Genomic DNA, 27,403 nt, shown 5'->3' on the forward strand with positions numbered 1-27,403 from the left:
ACCTAAGAACCACAGCCTACCAACTATACATTAAACGTATGTGCCATTTTAGTTTATTTCACATTTCTACTTCTTAAAAACTGGGCAGGGGGTTTTATAAAAGGTCTCAAAGTATTAGAACTTCACCAAAACTGATTTTAGTAACAATCCCTTACGTGGCTCTAGGAGAGAAGATATCTGAATTTTTTTTTTTTTCTTGAGACAGAGTCTTGCTCTGTCACCCAGTCTGGAGTGCAGTGGTGCGATCTTGGCTCAGTGCAAGCTCCGCCTCCCAGGTTCATGCCATTCTCCTGCCTCAGCCTCCCGAGTAGCTGGGACTACAGGCACCTGCCACCACGCCCAGCTAACTTTTTGTATTTTTACTAGAGACGGGGTTTCACCGTGTTAGCCAGGATGGTCTCAATATCCTGACCTCATGATTCGCCTGCCTGGGCCTCCCAAAGTGCTGGGATTACAGGCATGAGCCACCACGCCTGGCCAGACATCTGAATTTCAAGCTAATATTAATCCGATTTCCCTGACACTGCAGTCTGGACTGGCTATACTGGAAGTGACCCAGATCTAGAACCTCTTTATCCAGCAACTAGTTCTAGTATTATGGTGCTTCTAACACAAGCAGGATTTGTTTTACTCAGCTGTTTAATCAGAATGCCTCCAAATTTACAAAGCAAATGTTTTAATGTCCAAGGCTAATACACCACTGCAAGGGAAGAACAGGTAGGGAAGGAAAGGAGCACTAAGAGAGGAACACACCATAAGAGGGCTTGGCTACTGCATAGCACATCCTCAAGACTATCTCAGTGACCACTTTTAAACATCATTAAAACCTGTTTTGGAAAGGTACACAATTTGATCCATCCCCACAGACAACCAGTCCCCTAAGCCTAGGGTGTCAACAAGAAAATTCTATAAACGACTTCTGGCTTTCAGCTACTTTACCAGCTAGGGCACCCAAACATATTAATGAAACTGATTTTCATGTCAGATGATTTCCAGAGAATTAACACAGTTTTCTCAGCATGTGAGAGGCCAACAAAACCATGAAACCAATACGGCACTTAATTTTCTGCTTATTAATGCAAACACATGAAACAAATACCTGATTTCAGTTCAAACTCATTTCCCTTTTATTAAAGTCCAAGTTACCATTACATGGCTTGATACTCAATAAAGGAAAACTTGTTCAAATAAGGTAATATGTTATCATCAGTATTTCCAGGTAACTGTTCACACTCAAGTAGCAGTGTCAATAAATCCGTGGGGAAGCCCATCTGTAAGAGAAAACACAAAGAATTAGCCGGGAAAAGAATAAAGAAAAGGTAGAAATCTTTTAAAAATAACCATTAGCGCTACAACCAGGGAAATTACCGTCTCTCTGTACCCTTTACTGCTCTTACTTAATCCTGCCTAATGTCAACCCACGAGGGACTAGCTTTGTGGTTTTTTTGTTGTTTATACCATTGGTACTTCCTTCCCAATCAGAAAAGCACTTAGTAGTTGCCATTTTTCTTTTTCTTTTTTTTTTTTTTTTTTGAGACGGAGTCTGGCTGTGTCGTCCAGGCTGGAGTGCAGTGGCCAGATCTCAGCTCACTGCAAGCTCCGCCTCCCGAGTTTACGCCATTCTCCTGCCTCAGCCTCCCGAGTAGCTGGGACTACAGGCGCCCACCACCTCGCCTGGCTAGTTTTTTGTATTTTTTAGTATAGACGGGGTTTCACCATGTTAGCCAGGATGGTCTCGATCTCCTGACCTCGTGATTCGCCCATCTCGGCCTCCCAAAGTGCTGGGATTACAAGCTTGAGCCACCGCCCCACCGCGCGCGGCCTGCCATTTTTCAAAAATATTATTTTTTGGGCCAGACACAGTGGCTCACGCCTCTAATGCCAGCACTTTGGGAAGCCAAGGTAAGTAGATTGCCTGAGCTTAGCAGTTCGAGACCACTCTGGGCAACACGGTGAAACCCCGTCTCTACTAAAATACAAAAAATTAGCCTGGTGTAGTGGCCCACGCCTGTGGTCCCAGCTACTCGGGAGGCTAAGGCACAAGAATCGCTTCAACCGGGAGGCGGGGGTTGCAATGGGCCAAGATCGCTTCATTGCACTCTAGCATGGACAACAGAGCAAGACTCTGTCTCCAAAAAAAAGAAAAAAAAAAAAGAAAAAGTCAGTATAGCTAGAATACATCTTACATAAAAAAGATCTCCTAGACCCCTCGGAATAATATTAAATAAAACTAAAACAAACTTTTAGGAGTCTATTATAGAATATGAACCACAGGGCCAGACACGGTGGCTCACACCTATAATCCCAGCACTTTGGGATGCTGAGGCAGGCGGATCACCTGAAGTCAGGAGTTCAAGACCAGACTGGCCAACATGGCGAAACCCAGTCTCTACTAAAAACACAAAAATGAACCGGGCATGGTGGTGGGCACTTGTAATCCCAGCTACTAGGGAGGCTGAGGCATGAGAATTGTTTGAACCTGAGAGGCAGAGGTTGCAGTGAGCAGAGGTCGTGCCACTGCACTCCAGCGTGGATGACAGAGTGAGACTCCATCTCAAAACAACAACAAAACAAGCAAGCAATAGCTTCAAAAGTATAACTAGGAAAACTTCCATTCTGCACAACTAGTTTTCTGTAAGTACTCATAGAAGTCAAAACCATTGCATATATTATAAAGATGAGCTACTTCAGGGAGGCTGTGCTGGTGAGGAGGGGGACAAAGATAAAATGAAAAGACCATTGCTTCTGGCTCACACCTGAAACCCAAATAATTTGGAAGGCCAAGGTGAAGGGATCACTTGAGCCCAGGAGTTTGAGAACAGCCTGGGCAACATAGTGAGACCCTGTCTCTATAACAAAATTAAAAATAAATAAATAAATTAAATAAAAACAAACAAAAATACCACTCCTTTAAAGCAAGCTTTAAAACGAGATCCCAGCTGGGCACGGTGGCTCACGCCTGTAATCCCAGCACTTTGGGAGGCTAAGGTGGGTGGATCACCTGAGGTCAGGATTTCAAGACCAGCCTGGCCAACATGGTGAAACCCAGTCTCTACTAAAAATACAAAAATTAGCCAGGCATGGTGGCTCATGCCTGTAAGCTCAGCTACTTAGGAGGCTGAGGTACAAGAATCAGTTTGAACCTGGGAGGCGGAGGTTCAGTGAGCCAAGATCGTGCCACTGCACTCCAGCCTGGGTGACAGAGTGAGACTCTGTCTCAAAAAAAAAAAAAAAAAAAAAAATCCTAAAAGTAGATGACAAAGTTTTAGGCATTTTCTGTTCAGTTTCTCAACAGGAAGACTGAATATAAAAATTCCTTGAATTCTGAGTATTTTTGTTTGTAGTATGTACGTATGTATGTATGTATTTAACTAACAGAGACAGGGTCTCACTATGTTGCTCAGGCCGGTCTCAAACTCCTGAACTCAAGCAATCCTCCCACCTTAGCCTCCCAAAATGCTGAGCTTACAGTCATGAGCCATTGTTGCCAGCCAAGTTCTTCTTTTTTTTTTGGAGACACAGTCCTACTCTGTCACCCAGGCTGGAGTACAATGGCGCAGTCTCGGCTCACTGCAACCTCTGCCTCCTGGGTTCAAGCGATTCTCCTGCCTTGGCCTCCCGAGTAGCTGGGACTAAAGGCGCATGCCACCACACTCGGCTAAATTTTGTATTTTTAGTAGAGACAAGGTTTCACCATGCTGGTCTTGAACTCCTCACCTTGTGATCTGCCCGCCTTGGCCTCCCAAAACGCTGCGATTACAGGCGTGAGCCACAGTGCCCACCCCAAACAGAAATACTTTAAAAACACCAAAGCAAATGTGGCAACAATAAAAGTATCTGAAAATCTGGATATGTGTACACAGACTCACTGTACTATGCTACTGTTTATGGCTAAAATATTTTATAAAGATTTTTCTTTTTTTTTTTTCATTTTATTTTTATTAAGCACTACATAACACATTGCATGTTACATAATACACTGTATAACCTTCTAGCAGGGGTAGATGGCCATAACTGAGTTATTTTTTTCATCAATCAGGAAAATGCTTCCTTAATCAATGTTCTCCAAACCCTTTGACACATAGTAACGATTAACTCCAGAGATGCGCCTATCTCTTTCCATCAGATTCCAGTGATACCCAAAATGAGCAATCCTTTTTTCCTTGCCCCCGTTAGTGAACCTCTGGATGTACGCAGTAGCCACTCCTGGAATAAACAAGCACACGCCCATGGTGGCGAGTCCCGGGAGAACCTCGAACCACATCTCTGCCCCGTTATCTAGGCCAAAACCCTACTTCTGGGTCCTTGAAAGGTGACCGGGCTTCGGCTCCCTTCCAAGATTTTTCTTTAATTAAGGTGGCTTTTGCCTTTATACCCATAAGAAAACAATGATGCCAGGCACAGTGGCTCAAGCCTGTAATCCCAGCACTTTGGGAGGCCAAGGCAGGCAGATCACGAGGTCAGGGGTTTGAGACCAGCCTGGCCAACATGGTGAAACCCTGTCTCTACTAAAAAATACAAAAACTAGCCAGGTGAGGTGGCATGCATCCTGTAGTCCCTAACAAGAACACTGAAAGGTCTTACCACAGCACACTTAAATGTCATCCACCCACACCTCTCTGGATTGTTTTCCTGCCTTCTTCAGTGGTTTCTCGCTTACCCATGGGGTTTACACTTTGTCAAGGCCCAGTTCCTCTGGAGTGGAGATTCCCAGTTCATTTAAAGTTGGTCTAAGTTCCTGGATGACATAGGGGTAGATTTCCTTATGAGGTCCTGCTTTGTCCTGATGGCAAAAAGAATATTCACATTTAACTCTCAAAAGCCATGTCTATTAATTCATGAAATGAACTTAAAAAATGCTTTTAATTACATATGCAGAGGCAAGCAGGGCAGAATTAATAATACAGGTCATCAGCTGGGCGCAGTGGCTCATGCCTATAATCCCAGCACTTTAGGAGGCTGAGGCAGGTGGATCACTTGAGGTCAGGAGTTTGAGACCAGCCTGGCCAACATGGTGAAACCCCATCTCTACTAAAAATACAAAAATCAGCCAGGTGTAGTGGCACATGCCTGTAACCTCAGCTACTCGGGAGGCTGAGGCAGGAGAATCGGCTTGAACCTGGGAGGCAGAGGTTGCAGTGGGTCGAGATCACACCACTGCACTCCAGGCTGGGTGACAGAACAAGACTGTCTCCAAAAAAAAAAAAAAAAAAAAAAAAGGTCATCTACTTTTACGTTAACACATTTGTTCAATAAATAGGGCAACTTGCTGGGTGCTGTGGCTCATGCCTGTAATTCCAGCACTTTGGGAGGCTGACGCAGGTGGATCACAAGGTCAGGAGTTTTTGAGACCATCCTAACCAACATGGTGAAACCCGGTCTCTACTAAAAATACAAAAATTTGCCGGGTGTGGTGGCATGCCCCTGTAATCCCAGCTACTTGGGATTGCTTGAACCAGGGAGGCAGAGGTTGGAGTGAGCTGAGATCGTGGCACTGCACTCCAGCCTGGGTGACAGAGCAAGACTCCGTCTCAAAAAAATAAAAAATAAAATAAATAAATAAATAAATAAAGAGGGCAACTTATATATGTACCGTTCAAGGGAGGTTTTTGAGATACCTTGAGAATAACTGCAATTGGACTAAATCCAGAAAAAACATCTTAAAGTCTAGAATTACTGGAAAAGAAGGTAGTGATGACAGAATTTTGTGAAGGCAATTAGACATGCCCAGCAGGCAACACGAATAATTAAGTTAACACAGGAAAAGTTTTTTCATTTGCTTCCAATTTGAGACCCTAACTGAATTAACTACCAGTGTTGAATGGATTGATAGCCTACAGAACCCTTAATTATCTTACCCATTATAGATAAAGTAATGTCACACTTTCGCAGTTAACAGACTTTGAGTTTCTTTTTTTACAGACCATAGTATCTTTTCATGGAAAGCTGTACTTTGAAAATACGTATGTCCAGGGCTGGAGACTATTCACTGTTATAGTTACACCTGTGCTGTCACAAGATTCCTCAGGAATTAATAAAAAGTCAAAAGAACTAAGAAAGTGTCGGCCGGGCGTGGTGGCTCATGACTAATCCCAGCACTTTGGGAGGCTGAGGCGGGCGGATCAACTGAGGTTGGGAGTTTGAGACCAGCCTGACCAACATGGAGAAACCCCATCTCTTAAAAATACAAAATTAGCCAGGCATGGTAAAATTTGTCTGTAATCCCAGGTACACGGGAGGCTGAGGCAGGAGAATCGCTTGAACTTGGTAGGTGGTGGTTGCAGAGAGCCAAGATCACGCCATTGCACTCCAGCCTGGGCAACAAGAGTGGAAACTCTGTCTCAAAAAAACAAAAAAAAGTGCCAAGTTGCTCTTCTTCTGCCTTCAAAAAACTCTAGAGCTCCTTAATTGTACTTTTTAAAATTGTATTTTTAAAAATGCAATGTATTTATTACAAAAAAACTCAGCCGGGCAGCGTGGCTCACGCCTGTAATCCCACCACTTTGGGAGGCCGAGGTCGGTGGATCACCTGAGGTCAGGAGTTCAAGATCAGCCTGACCAACCTGGTGAAACCCCATCTCTATTAAAAAATAAAAAAACTTGCTGGGCATGGTGGCGGGTGCCTGTAATCCCAGCTATTTGGGAGGTTGAGGCAGAAGAATCACTTGAACCCAGGAAACAGACGTGGCAGTGAGCTAAGATCACGCCACTACACTCCAGACCGGGCGACAGAGCAAAACTCTTGTCTCAAAAAAATATATAAACTCAGAAATTATAACCAAATAAGAGGGAGGAAAATTGGTATATATCCTCCTATGTTTTCATATAATGTATATATATTTTTTTGAGATGGAGTTTCTCTCTTGTTTTTTTTTTTTTTGAGACATGAGTCTGGCTCTGTCGCCCAGGCTGGAGTGTAGTGGCACAATCTCTGCAAGCTCCACTTTCTGGGTTCATGCCATTCTCCTGCCTCAGCCTCCTGAGTAGCTGGGACTAAAGGCACCTGCCACCATGCCTAGCTAATTTTTTGTATTTCTTTTTGTAGAGACTGGGTTTCACCGTGTTGGCCAGGATGGTCTCGATCTCCTGACCTCATGATCCGCCCGCCTCGGCCTCCCAAAGTGCTGGGATTACAGGCGTGAGTCACTGCGCCCGGCCGAGATGGAGTTTTTCTCTCTTGCTGCCCAGGCTGGAGTGCAATGGTGCCATCTCGGCTCACTGTAATCTCTGCCTCCTGAGTTCAAGCAATTCTCCTTCCTCAGCCTCCCGAGTTGCTGGGATTACAGGCATGTACCACCACGCCCGGCTAACTTTTTATTTTCAGTAGAGATGGGGTTTCTCCATGTTGGTCAGGCTGGTCTCGAACTCCTGACCTCAGGGGATCCACCCACCTCCGTCTCCCAAAATTGCTGGGATTACAGGCATGAGCCACCGCGCCCAGCAGATGCAAATATGTTTAAAGTCAAACACATTTTTACAGTATCAATAGTTGTGTAGTATAACCAGTTCTGGGAAGTTACCTCTTAAGAATTCCTAACATTTCGTATGACAAATAGCAAGAAGATGAATACACTTTGTAGTTAAATCTTTATATACCCTTAATTGTTCCTTGATAAATTCTTTTCTTTTTTAAGAGACAGAGTTTCTCTCGTGTTGCCCAGGCTGGAGTGCAATGGCGCGATCTCAGCTCACTGCTACCTCCGCCTCCCGGGTTCAAGTGATTCTCCTGCCTCAGCCTCCTGAGTAGCTGGGATTACAGGCATGCACCACCACGCCTGGCTACTTTTTATATTTTTAGTAGAGACAGGGTTTCACTATGTTGGCCAGGCTGGTCTCAAACTCCTGACGTCAGGTGATCCACTCGCCTCGGCCTCCCAAAGTACTGGGATTACAGGCGTGAACCACCACACACGGCCAAGATAAATTCTAAAAAAAAAAAAAAAAGAAAAAGAAAAAGAAAGAGAGAGAAAAGAAAAAAGATAAATTCTTAAATGGAATTGCTGAACAAAAGTGTATAATGTACAATTTGTAAGGTCTTGAATAAATGCTGCCAAAGTAGCCTCTAGAAAGATTTTAACTGCAATGTACATTCCTTCTAGTTATATAAAGACTCATTTTAGGCATTTTAACAAATTCAAAAATATAGAATATGCTGATACCTCAGCAATAGCCCACTCATTTACAGAACAATTTTAGCATTATTATTTCACTGACCTTAACAGCCTCTAGGATACGAACTGTACTAGCAAAATCATTTAACCGTCTGCATGCCCGCAAAGCAGCATCAATGATTTTGGGCTCTGGAACCAGATCATAGGTAACAAGTGTGTTTATCCCTGCAAAATTAAAAAGAAGGGCCATGTCAACCTCAAAGAGCCTCACTTAAACTATAAGTTATTTACATTTTTACTGAATCACTGACGTATGATCTTATCTGTCTGGGTCTCCATTCTCTTATCTATAAAATGAGAGAAATCTACCTTTAACAAATTCTAGATAATAAGATCACAGTGGATCTCCCTAAGTGAATTAATGGAAAGAAAGCACGCAACAGCACGCAGATTCAAGGAAAAAACCCTGAGTTTTTTTTTCCTTCTTTGAGACCGAGTTTTGCTTTTGTTGCCCAGGCTGGAGTGCGATGGCGTGATCTCAGCTCACCACAACCTCCGCCTCCCGGGTTCAAGCGATTCTCCTATCTCAGCCTCCTGAGTGGCTGGGATTACAGGTGTGTGCCACCACGCCCAGCTAATTTTGTATTTTTAATAGAACAGGCGTTTCTCCATGTTGGTCAGGCTGGTCTCAAACTCCCGACCTCAGGTGATCTGCCTGCCTTGGCCTCCCAAAATGTTGCAATTACAGGCGTGAGCCACAGCTCCTGGCCATAAAAAACTCTAAGAGTTTTCTTAAATGCAAACACTATTTTCATAATAATTAGCTGGTTTCTGTTCGAGTCATTTTCAACTCCTAACTTTCTTTCTGGAGATGGAGTCTTGCTCTTTCGCCCAGGATGGAGTTCAGTGGCTCCACCTCAGCTCACTGCAACCTCTGCCACCTGGGTTCAAGTGATTATCCTGCCTCAGCCTACCAAGTAGCTGGGATTACAGGCAGATGCCACCACGCCCAGTTAATTTTCGTATTTTTAGTAGAGATGGGGTTTCAGCATCTTGACCCAGCTGGTCTTGAACTCCTGACCTCGTGACCCACCTGCGCTGGCCTCCCAAAGTGCTGGGATTACAGGCGTAAGTCACCCCACCCGGCCCTCCTATCTTTAGCTCTTAGTACAATGAACACGTTTTGGATGCTTTAAAAGAGCTTCAAGGCTGGGCCCAGTAGCTCACGCCTGTAATCCCAGCACTTTGGGAGGCTGAGGTGGGCAGATCACCTGAGGTTTGGAGTTCAAGACCAGCCTGGCCAACATGGAGAAACCCATCTCTATTAAAGATACAGAATTAGCCGGGCGTGGTGGCGCATGCCTGTAATCCCAGCTACTCGAGAGACTGAGGCAGGAGAATCACTTGAACCCGGGAGGTGGAGGTTGCAGTGAGCTGAGATAGCGCCATTGCACTCTAGCCTGGGCAATAAGAGAAACTCAGTCTCACACAAAACAAACAAACAAAAAACCAAAATAAAAGAGATTCAACTGGAAAATAGCCTAAAAACAGGCAGATAAATGAGTAAGGAGAGTTAATGAAGCCTAAATGAAGACATTAAGGAGATATTATAGAGAAACATTAGTATACAGACTCATAAACATTCAACCAGAAAATGATTGGGCATGATTACTTTCAGATCTGCACAAAATGACACATCATAAAATTTAAGATTCTTTTAATGGGAACACATAATTGTTCTTTTTATTATTTCTACTCCAGATTGTTCAGTAAGAATTCTACTGGTTGTAGCAAAAGGGAATCATTACATTTCTGCAGAGAAGTTTAAAGCATTTAGGTTTCTTGCTTTTATTACTTTAAAATATTTAAACAAAGGATACCAGTGAATATGATGCAGTCATTGATACTGAATTTTTGGTCTGAGATAAATTACCCTACACTTAATACAATTTACTCATGCTAAGTGTGCATCTGCAAATTGAGGAAACACAAGTTCTAACTTACTTAGATACTTATTCAGGGCAAAACAATGCAAAAAAAATAAAAAACCTAAACCATCACTCAAAGGGGAAGGGAACCAAATGACCGCTTTGTGTAAAATTTTTTTTTTTTTTTTTTTTTGAGACGGAGTCTCGCTCTGTCGCCCAGGCTGGAGTGCAGTGGCGCAATCTCGGCTCACTGCAAGCTCTGCCTCCTGGGTTCACGCCATTCTCCTGCCTCAGCCTCCCAAATAGCTGGGACTACAGGCGCCCGCCAACACGCCCAGCTAATTGGTTTGTATTTTTAGTAGAGACGTGGTTTCACCGTGTTAGCCTGGATGGTCTCAATCTCCTGACCTCGTGATCCGCCTGCCTCGGCCTCCCAAAGTGCTGGGATTACAGGCGTGAGCCACCACGCCTGGCCTGTGTAAATTCTTTGAAATGTACAAAACTGTTACCTTTTGCTCATCTAGCCTTATTGCTATAGCAGTGGTTTTCAGGAGACACTGGGTAATATCTAGAGACATTTTTGGTGGTCACATGGTATGAGTGTGTACGTACTGGCTTCTAGCAGGTAGAGGCCAAAGGTGATGCTAAATATCCTACAGTGTAAAGGACAGTCCCCTACAACAAAGAATTATCTGGCCCAAAATGTCAATAGTGCCTGCCTTAAAATCCTGCTTTGTAGGTAGCCATAAACTTTCCTAATTGAAAGTTGCATGGAGTAACTAGTTTAAATGATGCATGTTTTCAAAACAGTTGCTCTCAATAAAGGGGCAGAAGCAGTTCATATTTACACACAAAAATAGACAAATATGTTTATGTTCCAATTACCTTTACGCAATTCCCAGGCATCTATATCTGGCTTGTTGAAGTATGTTACCCAGCGAGCATCAAACTCCTCATCTGTCTCATGTGACCCATGAGAATAGCAGCGAACTGACTGGATAGCTACAATGTGAAAGAACCATAACTTCAATGTACACAAACAGTACTTGATATATCTTGTTTAATGCATTAAATTTTGAGTCGACTATATATGTTGTGGCAGATAAAATATTCAACAGGTCAAAGGAAGTACATCTTATACATTGATATAGAAAGATATCTTTAAAATTAAGCAAATAAAACCAAGTAGAACCAAAAGTATTACATAGGCATGTTTATACTTTTCTCCCTAATGTATAATACTAGCTTGAAATTATCAACAGTGGTTCCCTCTGATTTTAAATTAACAGTGATTATCTGTGAGAGGTAAAAACTACTTTATATACTTCCATATTGTTTGAATTTTTACACGTAACCAGAGTATTAATTCCTAAGTAAAAATGTCCCAGGTGGGCATAGTGGGGCACACATCTGTAGTCCCAGCTACTCAGAGGCTGAGGCAGGAAGATTGCCCAAGCCCAGGAGTTCAGTGTTGTAGGATGCTAACAATATGACAGCACCTGAGAAAATAGCTATCGCATTCCAGCCTGGGCAACACAGCGACACTCTACCTCTAAAAAGTAAGAATAGGGCCGGGTGCGGTGGCTCACGCCTGTAATCCCAGCACTTTGGGAGGCTGAGGTGGGCGGACCATGAGGTCAGGAGTTCGAGACCATCCTGGCTAACATGGTGAAATCCTGTCTCTATTAAAAATACAAAAAATCAGCCGGACGTGGTGGCGGGCGCCTGTAGTCCCAGCTACTCGGGAGGCTGAGGCAGGAGAATGGCGTGAACCCGGGAGGCGGAGGTTGCAGTGAGCCGAGATCGCATCACTGCACTCCAGCCTGGGCGACAGAGCGAGACTCTGTCTCAAAAAAACAACAACAAAAAAAAAAAAACTAAGAATAGTCCGGGCGCAGTGGCTCACACCTGTAATCCCAGCACTTTGGGAGGCCGAGGCAGGCAGATCATGAGGTCAAGAGATCAAGACTATCCTGGCCAACATGGTGAAACCCCATCTCTTTTAAAAGTGCAAACATTAGCTGGGTGTGGTGGCACATGCCTGCAGTTCCAGCAACTCGGTAGGCTAAAGCAGGGGCATTGCTTAAACTCAGGAGGCATAGGTTCAGTGAGCCGAGATCACGTTACTGCTCTCCAGCCTGGTGACAGAGACTCTGCCTCAAAAAAAAAAAAAAAAAAAAAAAGAAAGAAACAAAACAAAACAAAAACACAAAAAGCAACAACAACAACAAAAAACTAAGAATAATGCTAATGTCCGTTCAAGTTCTTTTTTTTGAGACAGGCTCTCGCTCTGTTGTTGCCCAGGCTGGAGTGCAGTGGTGCAATCACAGCTCACTGCAGCCTCAAACTCTTTGGGCTCAAGCATTCCTTCCACCCTTGCCTCCCAAAGTGCTGAGATTACAGGTGTGAGCCACCAGCCCTGGCCCCATTTAAGTTCTTAAACAAACGTATATACTTCATTGACACATTATAAAAAAAAAATTTCATGTTATTATATTCCAAAACAAATTACACATCCTGACAAATTACACATACAAATTGCTTTATCAAACTACAGTCCCTTCCCTAAAGATTCTGATAAATCCCCTAAGGGAACATAAACTCTAATCTATACCTAATGCAAAATAGTACTGTTTTATAAGGAATGATATTTTGGGCTGGGCGCAGCGGCTCACACCTGTAATCCCAGCACTTTGGGAGGCTGAGACGGGTGGATCACCTGAGGTCAGGAGTTTGTGGCCAGCCTGATCAACATGGTGAAGCCCCGTCTCTACTAAAAATACAAAAATTAGCTGGGCATGATGACGGGCGCCTGTAATCTCAGCTATGCGGGAGACTGAGGCAGGAGAATCGCTCGAACCCAGGAGGTGGAGGTTGAGGTGAGCTGAGATCACGCCATTGTACTTCAGCCTGAGCGACACAGCAAGACTCCGTCTCAAAGAAAAAGAGAAATGATATTTTAAATGTAACATTGTCAAGAAAACAGGATATACAACTATTTTCATGTGTTTTTTTGCCTGCAGCATTCTGAAGGCTAGTAGAGACTCCCAATCAATACATCCTTTACAGTATGGTATGAAAATCATTTCCTTTTTTTTTTTTTTTGGAGATGGAGAGTCTCATTCTATAACCCAGGCTGAAATGCAGTGGAACAATCTCAGTTCACTGCAACCTCTGCCTCCTGGATTCAGGTTATTCTCCTGCCTCAGCCTTCTCAGTAGCTAAGACTACAGGTGTGTGCCACCACGCCTGGCTAATTTTTGTATTTTGAGTAGAGACGGGATTTGACCATGTTGCCCAAGCTGGTCTCGAACTCCTGACCTCCAGTGATCTGCCCACCTCAGCCTCCCAAAATGCTGGGATTACAGACGTGAGCCACTGCACCCGGCTCCATTTTTTCTTTCCTCTTGTCAAATGGACACCGAATTGAGTTTGGAAATCTGAATTCCTTCTGAACAGCCTCTGCAACAGGTAGGGGGATAGGAGGAGGCAGAAAATTTTATCTTGGGGTATTGGATGCAGCACAGCCTAGCGCTCAGATACCTCTAGGCTCTTCGCTCTCACTGTTTGACCCTGGAAAATTAACTTAAGTTTCATTTTCCTTATCTGTAAAATGGGGACACTATCCGCCTTAGCAGATTATAAAGATTAAATGTGAAAACAAGTAGGTTAACACTATGCACCAGTAAGTATTAAACAAATGGCAGCTATAAACTAATCCTTATCTAAAAATGTCTTTGTTGATTGTCTATTTATAGAAATCATAACTTAAAGAAATGAAATCTATCTCAAATCACATTTCCTACTATCTGTTTTAGATAAGTGTGGTGTAACTTCTAGTTAAGACTTAAAGTATTTTTATTTATTTACTTTTAGAGATGGGGGTCTTGATATGTTGCCCAGGCTGGTCTTGAACTCCTAGCCTCAAGGAATCCTACCACTTCGGCCTCCCAAAGTACTAGAATTACAGGCGTGAGCTACCGTGCCCGGCTTTAACATATATATATATATATATATTTTTAAACTTCACCCAGAAACCTCTCAACATTGTTGTTCTAAGAATACTCTGAAATTTGAATGTTAGTAATATCCTACATATTTTTAATGCAGTAACGGGCAGGAGGAAGAGTAGGAAAAAAAACAAAGCAGAAAAGATCTTCCCAGAGACCTAAATTACCTACATAATCTAAGCCCAGAATGAAGTGGAATATGTACATAAATGGACTAGAAGTGAATACGTTTTAATTTCTTTTTTTTTTTATTTTTGAGACAGAGTCTCACCCTGTTGCCCAGGCTGGAGTGCAATGGCACAATTTTGGCTCACTGCAACCTCCACCTCCAGGTTCAAGTGATTCTCGTGCCTTAGCCTCCCGAGTAGCTGGGATTATAGGCGTGTGCCACCACATCAGGATAATTTTTTGTAACTTTAGTAGAGACGAGGTTTCACCATGTTGGTCAGGCTGGTCTCGAACTCTTGACCTCATGATCTGCCTGCCTCAGCCTCCCAAAGTGCTGGGATTACAGGCATGAGCCACCGTACCCGGCCTTAATTTCTACAACAAAAATGGATCTCCACACCTAAATATATCTAGTAAGTGCGAACATTTAATCAAAACTACATGGATACTGAGTAAGTCTCACAACACTAATATTCAAATTTAATATATCAGAAAACAAGGCCAGGTGCGGTGGCTCAAAAAAAAAAAAAAAAAATATATATATATATACACACACACACACAAACATAGATTAGAACAACTGTCTAACACACTACTATCAAGAACTTAGGGCCAGACGCAGCGGCACTAGCCTGGGCGACAGAGTGAGACCCTGTCTCAAAAAAAAAATTTATGTGCTACCTTTTTCAAAAGCTAAAGCTAGCCTTAACTGAATACTTAAAATGCAAGTATAAAATGATACAATCACTTTGGAAGACTGTTTAAGCAGTTTCTTATCAAGTTAAACACAAACCTACCATATAACACAGTAATTCCACTTCTAAGTATTTACCCAATGAAAGGTCTATGTACTCCTTCCCTAGAGGTAATTACCTGTCCTATCCAGAACACTGCTTCATGATAAGCTCAATTCCTTTTGTTCACTGCTAGGCATGGATTTGACTACATGAGTGCAATTCTTTGTTTCCTAACTGTGAATAAGATGACCAGCAACAGCAACTCCAAATCAAGATCACCACCTTCAAGGATTTGATCACATGTCTTCTGGAAGCCAAATTACAAACTGGTTCTATTACAAAAACTCTTTTATAAAACAGACCAGGCATGGTGGATCACGCCTGTAATCCCAGAACTTTGAGAGGCCAAGGCAGGATCGCTTGATGCCAGGACTGAGAGACCAGCTTGGGCAACAGAGACCCCCACTCTCTACAAAAAACTTAAAAAATTAGCGGGGTTTGGTGGTCCCACCTACTCAGGAGGCTGAGGCAGGAGGATCCCTCAAGCCCAGGGCAACAAGGCTGCAATGAGCTATGAACGCACCACTCTACTCCAGCCTAAGTGAAAGAGCAATACTCTCTATCAAACAAATTAAAATAAATAAAAATTTAAAAACCCATACATCTCTTTCTGAAGGGGTAAAACAGACTCTCCCTACACGATTTAAATTATATTGTTAAATCCAGTCATGGGGAGAGCAGGATCTATTCTATTAGCTATTGACACATCCTCCACATGCTTAATATTTTTTTAGGTAAACTATACTAGCATTCTCTGCCCCACACACCCCACACCACTTAAGAACAGGATCTCCACCTAGTATTGAAGCTTGTAAGGCAAATTATTTTGGAAAACAATTACTCAGAGCTTTTACGTAACCTGAAAGTTCTAAAGAAAGAAAAAAGAAGCAGCTGTGAAAAATGAGGACATTTTTAGGGCTTCATTCTAAAAATCTATTTCTAACACTGCTTTTTGGCATTCAGTTAAGCACTCCATTTAAAAACAAAAAAGGCGGGCCGGGCGCGGTGGCTCAAGCCTGTAATCCCAGCACTTTGGGAGGCCGAGATGGGTGGATCACGAGGTCAGGAGATCGAGACCATCCTGGCTAACATGGTGAAACCCCGTCTCCACTAAAAAATACAAAAAACTAGCCGGGCGAGGTGGCGGGCGCCTGTAGTCCCAGCTACTCGGGAGGCTGAGGCAGGAGAATGGCGTAAACCCGGGAGGCGGAGCTTGCAGTGAGCCGTGATCTGGCCACTGCACTCCAGCCTGGGAGACAGAGCGAGACTCCGACTCAAAAAAAAAAAAAATACATAAATAAATAAATAAAAACAAAAAAGGCTAACATATATAGAAAAATAAAAGGGCTCATTAATCCTTCAGGTTTAAATTTAGTTAAATAGGATAGTTTTCCATTTAATACATAATCAACCCAGACAGGCCCAAAGAATGATTTGGTGGAGGTAACTCTAGGAATGAGGGCACATTAACAAGTTATTGAGGCCAGCCACAGTGGCTCTCGCTTGTAATCCCAGCACTTTGGGAGGCTGAGGTGGAAGGATGACCTGAGCCCAGGAGGTCAAGGCTGCAGTGAGCTGTGCCAACTAAACTGTAGCCTGCATGACAGAGTGAGACCCTGTCTCAAAAAAAAAAAAAAAAAGAGTAATCCCAGGACTTTGGGAAGCTAGAGGCACTCCTGAGCCCAGGAGTTCCCAGACCAGCCAGGGCAACATAGGGAGATACTGTTTCTATGAAAAATATGAAAAATAAAACTGGTGGGGCACCCTTGTGGTCCCAGCAACTTGGGAGACAGAGGCAGGAGGATCAGTTAAGTCCCAGGAGGTCAAGGCTGCAGTGAGCTGTGATGGTGCCACTGCACTCCAGCCTAGGCAACACAGTGAAACTATCTCCAGAAAAAAAAATTAATTAATTAAAAAAAAGGTTTTTTTTTTGAGATCGAGTCTCACTCTGTTGCCCAGACTAGAGTGCAGTAGCGCAATCTCAGCTCGCTGCAACCTCTGCCTCCCAGGTTCAAGCAATTCTCCTGCCTTAGCCTCCCAAGTAGCTGGGACCACAGGTGCATGCCACCGCACCTGGCTAATTTTTGGATTTTTAGTAGAGACTGGTTTCACCATGTTCAGGCTGGTCTCGAACTCCTGACCTCAGGTGATCCACCCACCACAATCTCCCAAAGTGCTGGGATTACAGGCATGAGCCACTGTGCCCAGATGAAAAATGTAAATTGTACTGTTACTTTAGCAAAACACAAAATCTGAACAAACATCAGGATGGCCCAAACATAACTATAAGAAACAAAAATGGTTCCACCATTAAAAAGGAGTCAGTTTCAGCCAGGCGTGGTGGCTCATGCCTGTAATCCCAGCACTTTGGGAGGTTGAGGCAGGTGGATTACCTGACGTCAGGAGTTCGAGACCAGCCTGACCAACACAGTGAAACCCCGTCTCTACTAAAAACACAAAAATTAGCCGGGCATGGTGGCAGGTGCCTGTAACCCCAGCTACTCTGGAGGCTGAGGCAGGAGAATCGCTTGAGCTGAGATCATGCTATTGTACTCCAGCTTGGGCAACAAGAACGAAACTCCGTCTCAAACAAACAAACAAACAAACAAACAAGAATTCAGTTTCCCAAGATGGATTTTGGTTTTATTTTCTATACAATAAAATGGTCTCCACGATCTCTAAAGCACACTCTAGGTTGGCTGCAGTGGCTCATGCCTATAACCCCAAACTTTGGGAGGCTGAGGTGGGAGGATCACCTGAGCCCAGGAGTTCAACATAGGGACACTCCGTCTCTACTTTAAAAATAAACAAAAATAAAGTACCCTCCAGCCTTAGGGTTCTATGACAAATGATAAAAGATAAAGTCTAAAATGAATGAAGCAAAACATATTATTTAGGTTCTGAAGTGTTAAAACACTTAGTCAAGGCAACAACCTTATTAGTTTTGAGTTTCTAAATTCTTTTTTTTTCTTTTTGGAGATGGAGTCTCGCTCTGTCGCCCAGGCTGGAGTCCAATGGCGCGATCTCGGCTCACTGCCACTTCTGCCTCTCAGGTTCAAGCGATTCTTGTGCCTCAGCCTCCCGAGTAGCTGGGATTACAGGGGCATACCACCACACCCAGCTAAATTTTTTTGTATTCTTAGTAGAGACAGGGTTTCTCCATGTTGGCCAGGCTGGTCTTGAACTCCTGACCTCAGGTGATCCGCCCGCCTCGACCTCCCAAAGTGCTGGGATTACAGGCATGAGCCACTGCGCCCAGCCGAGTTCTTTTTTTAATTAACTTCAGCATACCCTGAAATGAATTTCTGAGTTTTTATGTTTAAATATGCATGCACAGTTTCCAGTGATGCGGGTTCAAAAATAAAATATAATATGGATGCATCGGAGCTAAATTTCAAAATGTAGCTTATATAATCATCACGGACCAAGAGCGAAGTGCAATTACTGTAATTATTCTACGGTGGTGGACTCAAAATCTCCCAGCACACATATAAGGGGAAAGAAAGTAAGAATCAGCAGCACGTCTCATACTCCAGCAATCAGGCTTCTATTCCAAAGGGGAAAAAACAAGAAGCATTCCTATGCTTGCAAAACCCAGTATTCCCGAGTCTGTGGCATTCAATTTTCAAGAGAGTGATATTTTTATCATAAGCCCTATCAAAACTTCCGGAGATCAGGAAACAACCACACACGTCGATCTATTTTAAACGTGGAAGAATGAGAACGTGGCACAGCAGTCTCTAAAAATGACAGAAAAGGCTGTGAAGGTGACACACTAAACGCTAACCGAGAAATGTCTGATCAAAAAGTATAATCCTGTGTTCCACACGGAAGCATATTGTATTCTTGGACCCTGAGCGGCGCGCCTGAAGGCTCAATGTCACCTTCGCCGAGGCGCTGCAGGCCGGCGGCGGCCACTCTCGGTCAGGCGGCCGCAGGGTCGGCGCCGGGGCAGGGTCATGGCCCGGGAACCGAAGGGGAGCGCTGCGTCCCCTCCTCGGCGCTCACAGCAGGTCCACATCTGACCTGTCCGCGGTGGCAGAGCCAGGAAGTTGCCCGGAGGGAGGCCCCGGGGGCCCGCTCTCAGGTCCTCCGCTACTCGAAGCGGCGGCCAGGGCGGCCCGCGGTCACAGGGTTCAGTAACCATTGTAGGCAAGGGCTAGGCCGGGGACAGCCCGCCCCGGAGTGGCGGCGGGGGCCCAGGTCACCGCAAGGACACGAGGGCGCGGGCAGTGGCACGCAGGGACCTTACCCGCGGCGGGGCCGGGGGTCCGGGCGGAGTGCAGCAGGCCTCGAGGGCCGGCCCAGGTGGTGGCGGCCACAGCGCAGCGGCGGAGAGAGGCGCCCAGCATGACGGCGATGGCGGCGCGCAGGCTGAGGGTAGAGAGAAGCCGGTGTGAGCTCTCGGGTTACTCTGGAGCTAGTGGGGGCCGGACAGGCGCACGGCGGGCGGAGCACGTTAGGCCCGCCCACTGCGACTCTGGCGCGTGGGTGAGAAGGGCCACCGGGCGGCCGCCGGCGGGCTACGGCGGCGCGCTGAGGACAAACTGTTAGCCTGGCGTCCCGCCTTGTCTCTTGTCAGGTGACCTGCAGCCGCCATCCTGGAAGTACGAATGGAGGCGAGGGAGGAGCAACCGACCGTGGACTTTTTCGAATCAGGCCCAGGAGGGCACTTAATCACCTCAAAATAGGAGTGATAGCAATAACAACAAACTGTAATAAAAATATCTACTTTGCGGCCGGGCGCGGTGGCTCACGCCTGTAATCCCAGCACTTTGGGAGGCCGAGGCTGGCGGATCACCTGCAGTAGGGAGTTCAAGACCAGCCTGGCCAACATGGAGGAACCCCCGTCTCTACTAAAAATACAAAATTAGCCAGGCGTGGTGGCGCAACTCATGCCTGTAATCCCAGCTACTCGGGAGGCTGAGTCAGGAGAATCGCTTAAACCCAGGAAGCGGACGTTGCGGTGAGCCAAGATGGTGCCATTGCACTCCAGCCTGGGCAACAAGAGCGAAACTCCATCCCAAAAAACCAAACGAAACAAAAACCTACTTTGCTTAGCCCCGCCTTTTCGTTGTGGCATAAAATAAAACAACGAATGGGGGGAAAATGCTGCTGGACCCGGTTGCTCGCTCCTGTAATCCTAGCACTTTGGGAGCCCAAGGCGGGCGGATCACCTGAGGTCGGGAGTTCGAGACCAGTCTGACCAACTGGAGAAACCCCCGTCTCTACTAAAAATGCAAAATTAGCCCGGCGTGGTGGCGCATGCCTATAGTCCCAGCTATTTGGGAGGCTGAGGCAGGAGAATTCCTGGAACCCAGGAGGTGGAGGTTGCAGTGAGTTGAGATTGCACCATTGCACTCCAGCCTGGGCAACAAGATCGAAACTCCATTTCAAAAAAAAAAAAATCCTATATGTAAGGGACTTTATTAGTACATATATATGTACTAATATATATTAGTATTATATATTAGTGAAGCGGCGTGATCTCCGCTCACTGCAAGCTCTGCCACCTCCCGGGTTCACACCATTCTCCTGCCTCAGCCTCCCTAGAACCTGGGACTACAGGCACCCGCCACCACGCCCGGCTAATTTTTTTGTATTTTTAGTAGAGTCGGGGTTTCACCGTGTTCGCCAGGATGGTCTCTATCTGACCTCGTGATCCGCCCGCCTCGGCCTCCCAAAGTGCTGGGATTACAGGTGTGAGCCACCGCGCCCAGCATGTCCATATTCTTATATCACAAACCAGCTTACATAAAAAATGAGTTCAACTACTTCATTTCACAGATTAGGAAAGAGACTCAGAAATTAGGTTGCTGCTGGCAGTCAAGGATATTCTCGCCACATTCTCATTTCCGAGGACTCTCACCTGAATGTTTCTGCCCCATCTCCTACAGGAGGGCTCCTGAATCAACGATGGCTCTGAAATAGGGTCGATCAAGGTCCAAGGTTGTTGCATCTGATCTCACTGCTACATCCTAACTTTGAGCCCATGGGCAGTCGAGGACACTTCTCCCAGGCCTGAAGTATCTGGATGCTGCCCAGAGTTAATGAGACATTCTGTTCTGTCTTGCTGTCTCCCATTCTCTATCCCTGGGCACACTGAGGAAAGAAAAGATGGACATTCACATGCCACTTCCTCACTTCAGGCCGACTCTCCAGGGGTTCAGCATCTGCCCTTCTCTTTTTCCTTCCTAGCAGTGTGGCTTCAGTGGGTAGGAAGCTAGATGGGAAAGGATTTTTAAAATGTTTTCAAAGCACCTGCCCTCACCTTTTCCCACCAACCTAGTGTTGAGGCTTAGAAAACAATGCCACAAAGTGAAGGCCTAGGAAGCAGTTTCTCTCTGACCTTCTGCCCTCTGTCTCTTGCCCCTTACTCTCCCTCCAGGCATGCCACAGAAACTAGAATCCCTCCTCCCCAAGAGAGGGTCATAGAAAGTAGAACCCCTTTGCCCCAAAGCCAGCCATAAAGCCTACAAATATTGCTATAACCTCTTTGCTTTTCTGTGTAACAGTTGGCCATAAAGGAATTAAGGCCGAGCACGGTGGCTCATGCCTGTAATCCCAGCACTTTGAGCAGCAGAGGCCCGGAGATCACTTGAGGTCAGGAGTTCGAGACCAGCCTGGCCAACATGGTGAAACCCCATCTCTACTAAAATTACTAACATTAGCCAGAAATCGCTTGAACCCAGGAGGTGGAGGTTGCAGTGAGGCAAGATCACACCACTGCACTCCAGCCTGGGTGACAGAGTTAGACTCCGTCTCAAAAAAAAAAAAAAAAAAAAGAGAAAAGGAAACATGGCCAGGTGTGGTGGCTCATGCCTGTAATCCGAGCACTTTGGGAGGCCAAGGCAGGAAGATCACCTGAGGTCAGGAGTTCGAGACCATCCTGGCCAACATGGTGAAACCTCATCTGTACGAAAAATACGAAAATTAGCTGGGTGTGGTGGCACACACCCGTAATCCCAGCTACTCTGAAGGCTGAGGCAGGAGAATCACTTGGACCCAGGAGGTGGAGGTTGCAGTCAGCCAAGATCGCACCACTGCACTCCAGCCTGGGTGACAGAGTGCGACTCCATCTCAAAAAAAAAAAGAAAAAAAGAAATTAAAGCTGGGCGCGGTGGCTCATGCCTATTATCCCAGCACTTTGGGAGGCCAAGGCAGGTGGATCACCTGAGGTCTAGAGTTTGAGACCAGCCTGACCAACATGGAGAAACCCTGTCTCTACTGAAAATACAAAATCAGCCGGGCGTGGTGGTGCATGCCTGTAATCCGAGCTACTTGGGAAGCTGAGGCAGTAGAATTGCTTGAACCTGGGAGGCAGAGGTTGCAGTGAGCCGAGATCACGCCACTGCACTCCAGCTTGGGCAACAAGAGCAAAACTCTTGTCTCCAAAAAAAAAAAAAAAAGAAAAAAGAAAAGAAATTAAGACACTCATTCCAGAGGGATCATACCCCATAGTAGGGAGGACAGGGAGGAAGAAATGATACAAAAGAGAGGCTAGAAGGATTTGAACAGACAGGCTTTGCTGCGTTTTCCCACTCAATCCATTTCCATTAGCTTGGACCCTTTTTGTCCAATCACAAATCTACGTATGTTTTATTGAACCTAAGCATAAAAATGGACGATTTTCTTTCTATCTATGGGTCTTTAATCTGAAGCCTCCCATGTCACATAAAACTATGATCAATAAACTTGTTATGGTTTTTTTCTTGTTAACCTGTCTTTCGTTATGGGAGTGTCAGCCATGACCCTTATGATGGGGAGGAAAAGGATCACCCCTTTCTGCCCCTACAATGGCCAAAGGCAACGGGGAAAGCTTTGACCTCTCTGCAGTTCAGTTAATGTTCATCAAATCTCCAAGTGCTGGAAGCTTAGGATGAGGTCAGGGTAAGAAAGTAAGAAAAGTAAGAAAAGCAAGTCAGAAAGCACTGGGGTATATTGCATTCGAATCCCAACTGGTCTCCCTGCTGTCAGAGTCCCTCCACTTTGCCTACAGTCACTTAGATTGGCTACTGGTGTATTTTTTTGCTTTTTAAAATACAATTATGACTATAATTTACAATGTGCCACTACCTGCCACAAACTATTATCCCATTTATGCCTCATAACAACTTTGTGAGATAAGTTTTTATCCCTAATTTATTTTTAAAATTTATTTTATTTTATTATTATTTTTTGAGGTGGAGTCTATCACTCAGGCTGGAGTGCAGTGGTGTGATTTTGGCTTACTGCAACCTCTGCCTGCCAGGTTCTAGTTATTCTCCTGCGTCAGCCTCCCGAGTAGCTGGGACTACAGTGCTCACCACCATGCCCATCTAATTTTGCTATTTTTAGTAGAGATGGTGTTTTGCCATGTTGGCCAGGCTGGTCTTGAACTCCTGACCTCAGGTGATCCTCTCACCTTGGCCTCCCAAAATGTTGGGATTACAGGCGTGAGCCACCGCGCCTGGCCTATCCCTAATTTATTGATAAAGGAATAGATTTAAAGGACACTTGCCAAAAATCATACAGCTAACAAATAGTGGTACTTAGGTTTCAGTCCCCACTTTTCTGACTCCAGAAATTGTTCTTTCCCCATCAGTACTGTAGGTAGGTTTTGCTTATCTTTCAGTCAGTTCTGAATTCTCTGCTACCTTGAGAGCAGTTCACAGCCCTAATTGCCTGTGTTAATTTTTTGTTGCTTCATAACAATTTATCACAAATTAAGCAGCTTAAAACAATACTGATTATTACCCCTCAGTTTCTGTAGGTCAGAAGTCCAGGTATAGCATAACTGGATTCTCTACTGGTTATCACAAGACTGAAATCAAGATCTCGGCCAGGTTTGAGGTCTCATCTGGAGCTCAGAGGCCTCTTCCGAGGTCATTCAGGTTGTTGGCAGAATTGATTTCATTGCAGTGGTGGGACAAGGTCCTCATTTCTTCTTGGTAGCTGTCAGCCAAGGACACTCTCAACTCCTAGAGAGTGCGGTGACATCCTCTCTCAACATGGCTCCCTCCATAGACCCTTCTTACAATCTTGGAGCTTATTTATTCCAGGCAGCAGGAAAGTGTCTCTCTGACACTTCACCTGCTTTTAAAGACCTCACCTCGAGGCTGGCGGATCACTTGAGGTCAGGAGTTCGAGACCAACCTGGCCAACATGGTGAAACCCCGTCTCTACTAAAAATACAAAAATTAGCAGGGCATGGTGGCGGGCACCTGTAATCTCAGCTACTTGGGAGGCTGAGGCAGGAGAATTGCTTGAACCCGGGAGGCAGAGGTTGCAGTGAGTTGAGATCTCTCCATTGCACTCCAGCCAGGGGGACAGAAGAAGACTCAGTCAAAAAAAAAAAAAAAAGGAGAGAACCTCACCTGATTAGGTCAAGCCCACCAGGGTAACTTTTTGATTCACTCAAAGTAGACTGACTAGTAGACTAGTCTTGGGAACGATATCTAAACAGATTCTGCCCCCTACTCAAGAGGAGGAGATTATACAAGGGCATGTACACAGGGGGCATGAATCCTGGGGCTATCTTTGAATTCAGCCTACCATATCACTAAGGCAGGGGGGCACTTGCATGTTTCCTAGTTGGCCCCCAGATTTGTCCACAGGTTGAAGCCCGTCCCATTGCTTCTGGAGGGTACACCTTCCCTGATGGGCTCAGAGCAGACATACATGGTTCTCACCGAAGGTCTTCAGGGTCTTTTGTCTCTTCCTGCCATTTCCTACCCTGAAATCCTTCGCTGTCCCTCTGGAGAAGCTGCTTCTTCTTTTTGAAAACACAACAGCTGGACTTTTAATGGCTCAGAAATGTCATCATCACCAGTGGATCAGCCTATCAGCTTTCTGCTACAGCTCAGGGCCTTCATTCTGAAAAGTGGTGATGAGGCATTCCCTCTGATATGTGTGTAGGATGGAATGACGTTACTGAGGAGTTTGCGAGGACAAAGACACTGTTCCACCATGTGAATTTCTAGTAAAGGTAAGTTCACATGCAAGAAAAGCTCTTTTTTTGTTTTTGTTTTTTCTTTTTTGTTTTTCTTTTTTTTTGAGATAGGGTCATGCTGTCACCCAGACTAGAGTGCAGTGACAGAATTATGGCTAACTGCAGCCTTGACCTCCTGGGCTCAAGCAATCCTCCCCACCTCAGCCTCCCAAGTAGCTGGGACTACAGGTACGCACTACCATTCCCGGCTAATTTTTGAACATTTTTGTCGAGATAGGGTCTTGTTTTGTTGCCCAGGCTGGTCTCAAACTCCTAGCCTCAAGCAATCCTCCTCAGTCCCTCAAATTGCTGGGATTACAGGCATGAGCCACTGCACCAGACTAGAAAAGCTCTTATTTTCTCTGGTGGGAATTAAGCCTGTGCTCAGGAAAAAGAGGGCGGGGGGCGGAGAAAAAAGAATGCTAACATTTTAAGACTGAAGGTGGCCCCTGAGGCCATTAGTCTACTAAGTCTACATTGTTTCCATTTCCTCAGGCCCCTATTTGAGCATCTCCAGTGAAGGGGATCTCAATACTAGACTGCTTCGAAAACTGAGACAATGAAAAAAGGCACCCAAGAGAATGACACCCTTACCGCTGTTAAACTACAGTTCTGCCTTATGCCCTTGGGCAAATTATTCCAATTCCCTGAACCACTGTTTCCTTGTCTAAAAAATGAGAATAGCTGGGCGTGGCAACTCACCCCTGTAATCCCAGCACTTTGGGAAGCTGAGGCGGACGGATCACCTGAGGTTGGGAGTTCAAGACCAGTCTAACCAACATAGAGAACCCTGTCTCTACTAAAAATACAAAATTAGCTGGGCGTGATGGCGCATGCCTGTAATCCCAGCTACTGGGGAGGCTGAGGCAGGAGAATCGCTTGAACCCGAGAGGTGGAGGTTGCGGTGAGCCAAGATTGCGTCATTGTACTCTAGCCTGAGCAACAAGAGTGAAACTCTGTCTCAAAAAAAAAAACAAAAAAAAAAAACAAAAAAAAAACAAAAAAAACATTCGCCAGGCGTGGTGGCACGTGCCTGTAGTTCTAGCTACTTGGGAGACTGAGACAGGAGAATCGCTTGAAATCTGGAGGCAGAGGTTGCAGTGAGCCGAGATGGCACCACTGCACTCCAATCTGGGCGACAGAGCAAGACTCCGTCTCCAAAAAAACAAAAAACAAAAAAAATGAAACATGGGATAATAATGGAACCTACCTAATAGGTTAATAGATTGTTGGGAAGATCACCTCAGGAAATGCACATAAAACACTATGTCCTGGCTGGTACACAGTAACGGCTCAATAAATGCTTACTGTTGCTCTCTAAAAGAGTATTTTCTTGTTGTAAAATTGTAGCGGGGCAGGGCAAGTTGTGAGATGGGGATATTTTAGTCTGTTTTGTGCTACTATAACAGAATGCCTGAGACTGGGTAATTTATTTATTTATTTTTTGAGACAGGATCACCCAGGCTGGAGTGCAGTGGTGTGATCTTGGCTCACTGCAGCCTTGACCTCCTGTGCTCAAGCAATCCTCCCATCTCAGCCTCCTGAGTAGCTAGGACCACAGGCATGTGTCACCTTGCCCAGCAAATTTTTGTACAGGTAATTTATAATGAACAGAAATTTATTGGCTCATATTTCTGGAGGCTGAGAAGTCCAATATCAATGGCATCTTGTGAGAGCCTTCTTGCTGCATCATCCCATGGCAGAAAGCATCACATGGTGGAATGGCAAAGAGAATGCAAGGGGGGGTGAACCCACTCCCTTGATGAACAAGTCATTCTTTTCTTTTTTTTTTTTTTGAGATACAGTTTCACCCTTCTTCCCCAGGCTGGAGTGCAATGGCTCAACCTCGGCTCACTGCAACCTCCACCTCCCGGGTTCAAGTGATTCTCCTGGCTCAGCCTCCCAAGTAGCTGGGATTACAGGCACCTGCCACCATGACCAGCTAATTTTGTATTTTTAGTAGAGACAGTGTTTCTCTATGTTGTCTAGGCCAACCTTGAACTTCTGGGCTCAAGCAATCCTCCCACCTCAGTCTCCCAAAGTGCTGGGATTATGGACCACATCCAGCCCAGTTGTTTCTTGTGAGTGGCTTATAAATGGTCATCTTCTTCCCGTTTTCACATCGTCTTTCCTCTATGTGAACACATGTCTGTATCCTATATCCTAATGCCCTCCTTTTTTTTTTTTTTTTTTTTTTTTTTTTTTGCGATGGAGTCTCACTCTGTCACCCAAGCTGGAATGCAGTGGCGCGATCTCGGCTTACTGCAACCTCCGCCTCCCGGGTTCATGCCATTCTCCTGCCTCAGTCTCCCGAGTAGCTGGGACTACAGGCTCCTGCCACCATGCCCAGCTACTTTTTTTGTATTTTTAGTAGAGATGGGGTTTCACCGTGTTAGCCAGGATGGTCTTGATCTCCTGA

At 45.1% G+C, this 27,403-nt stretch overlaps 2 protein-coding genes and 1 pseudogene across 2 annotated transcripts in view; 1 reads left to right on the forward strand and 2 right to left on the reverse strand.

Moving 5' to 3' along the window:
- The window catches only part of PPCDC (phosphopantothenoylcysteine decarboxylase), a 357,482-nt gene that overhangs the window by 206,318 nt on the left and 123,761 nt on the right, over positions 1-27,403 (forward strand). The window lies entirely within an intron of this gene.
- On the reverse strand, positions 1,104-19,496 carry COX5A (cytochrome c oxidase subunit 5A). The gene is made up of 5 exons (XM_008015850.3): positions 19,267-19,496; positions 10,925-11,041; positions 8,215-8,336; positions 4,661-4,783; positions 1,104-1,271 (listed from the first exon to the last, which is right to left on the reverse strand). Exons 1-4 carry the CDS (start codon positions 19,364-19,366, stop codon positions 4,670-4,672), a joined length of 453 nt encoding a protein of 150 aa, XP_008014041.1. The 5' UTR covers positions 19,367-19,496; the 3' UTR covers positions 1,104-1,271; positions 4,661-4,669.
- On the reverse strand, positions 3,911-4,341 carry LOC119628085 (NADH dehydrogenase [ubiquinone] 1 alpha subcomplex subunit 1 pseudogene; annotated as a pseudogene).

This window comes from Chlorocebus sabaeus, chromosome 26, assembly GCF_047675955.1.
Source record: "Chlorocebus sabaeus isolate Y175 chromosome 26, mChlSab1.0.hap1, whole genome shotgun sequence".
NCBI lineage: Eukaryota > Metazoa > Chordata > Mammalia > Primates > Cercopithecidae > Chlorocebus > Chlorocebus sabaeus.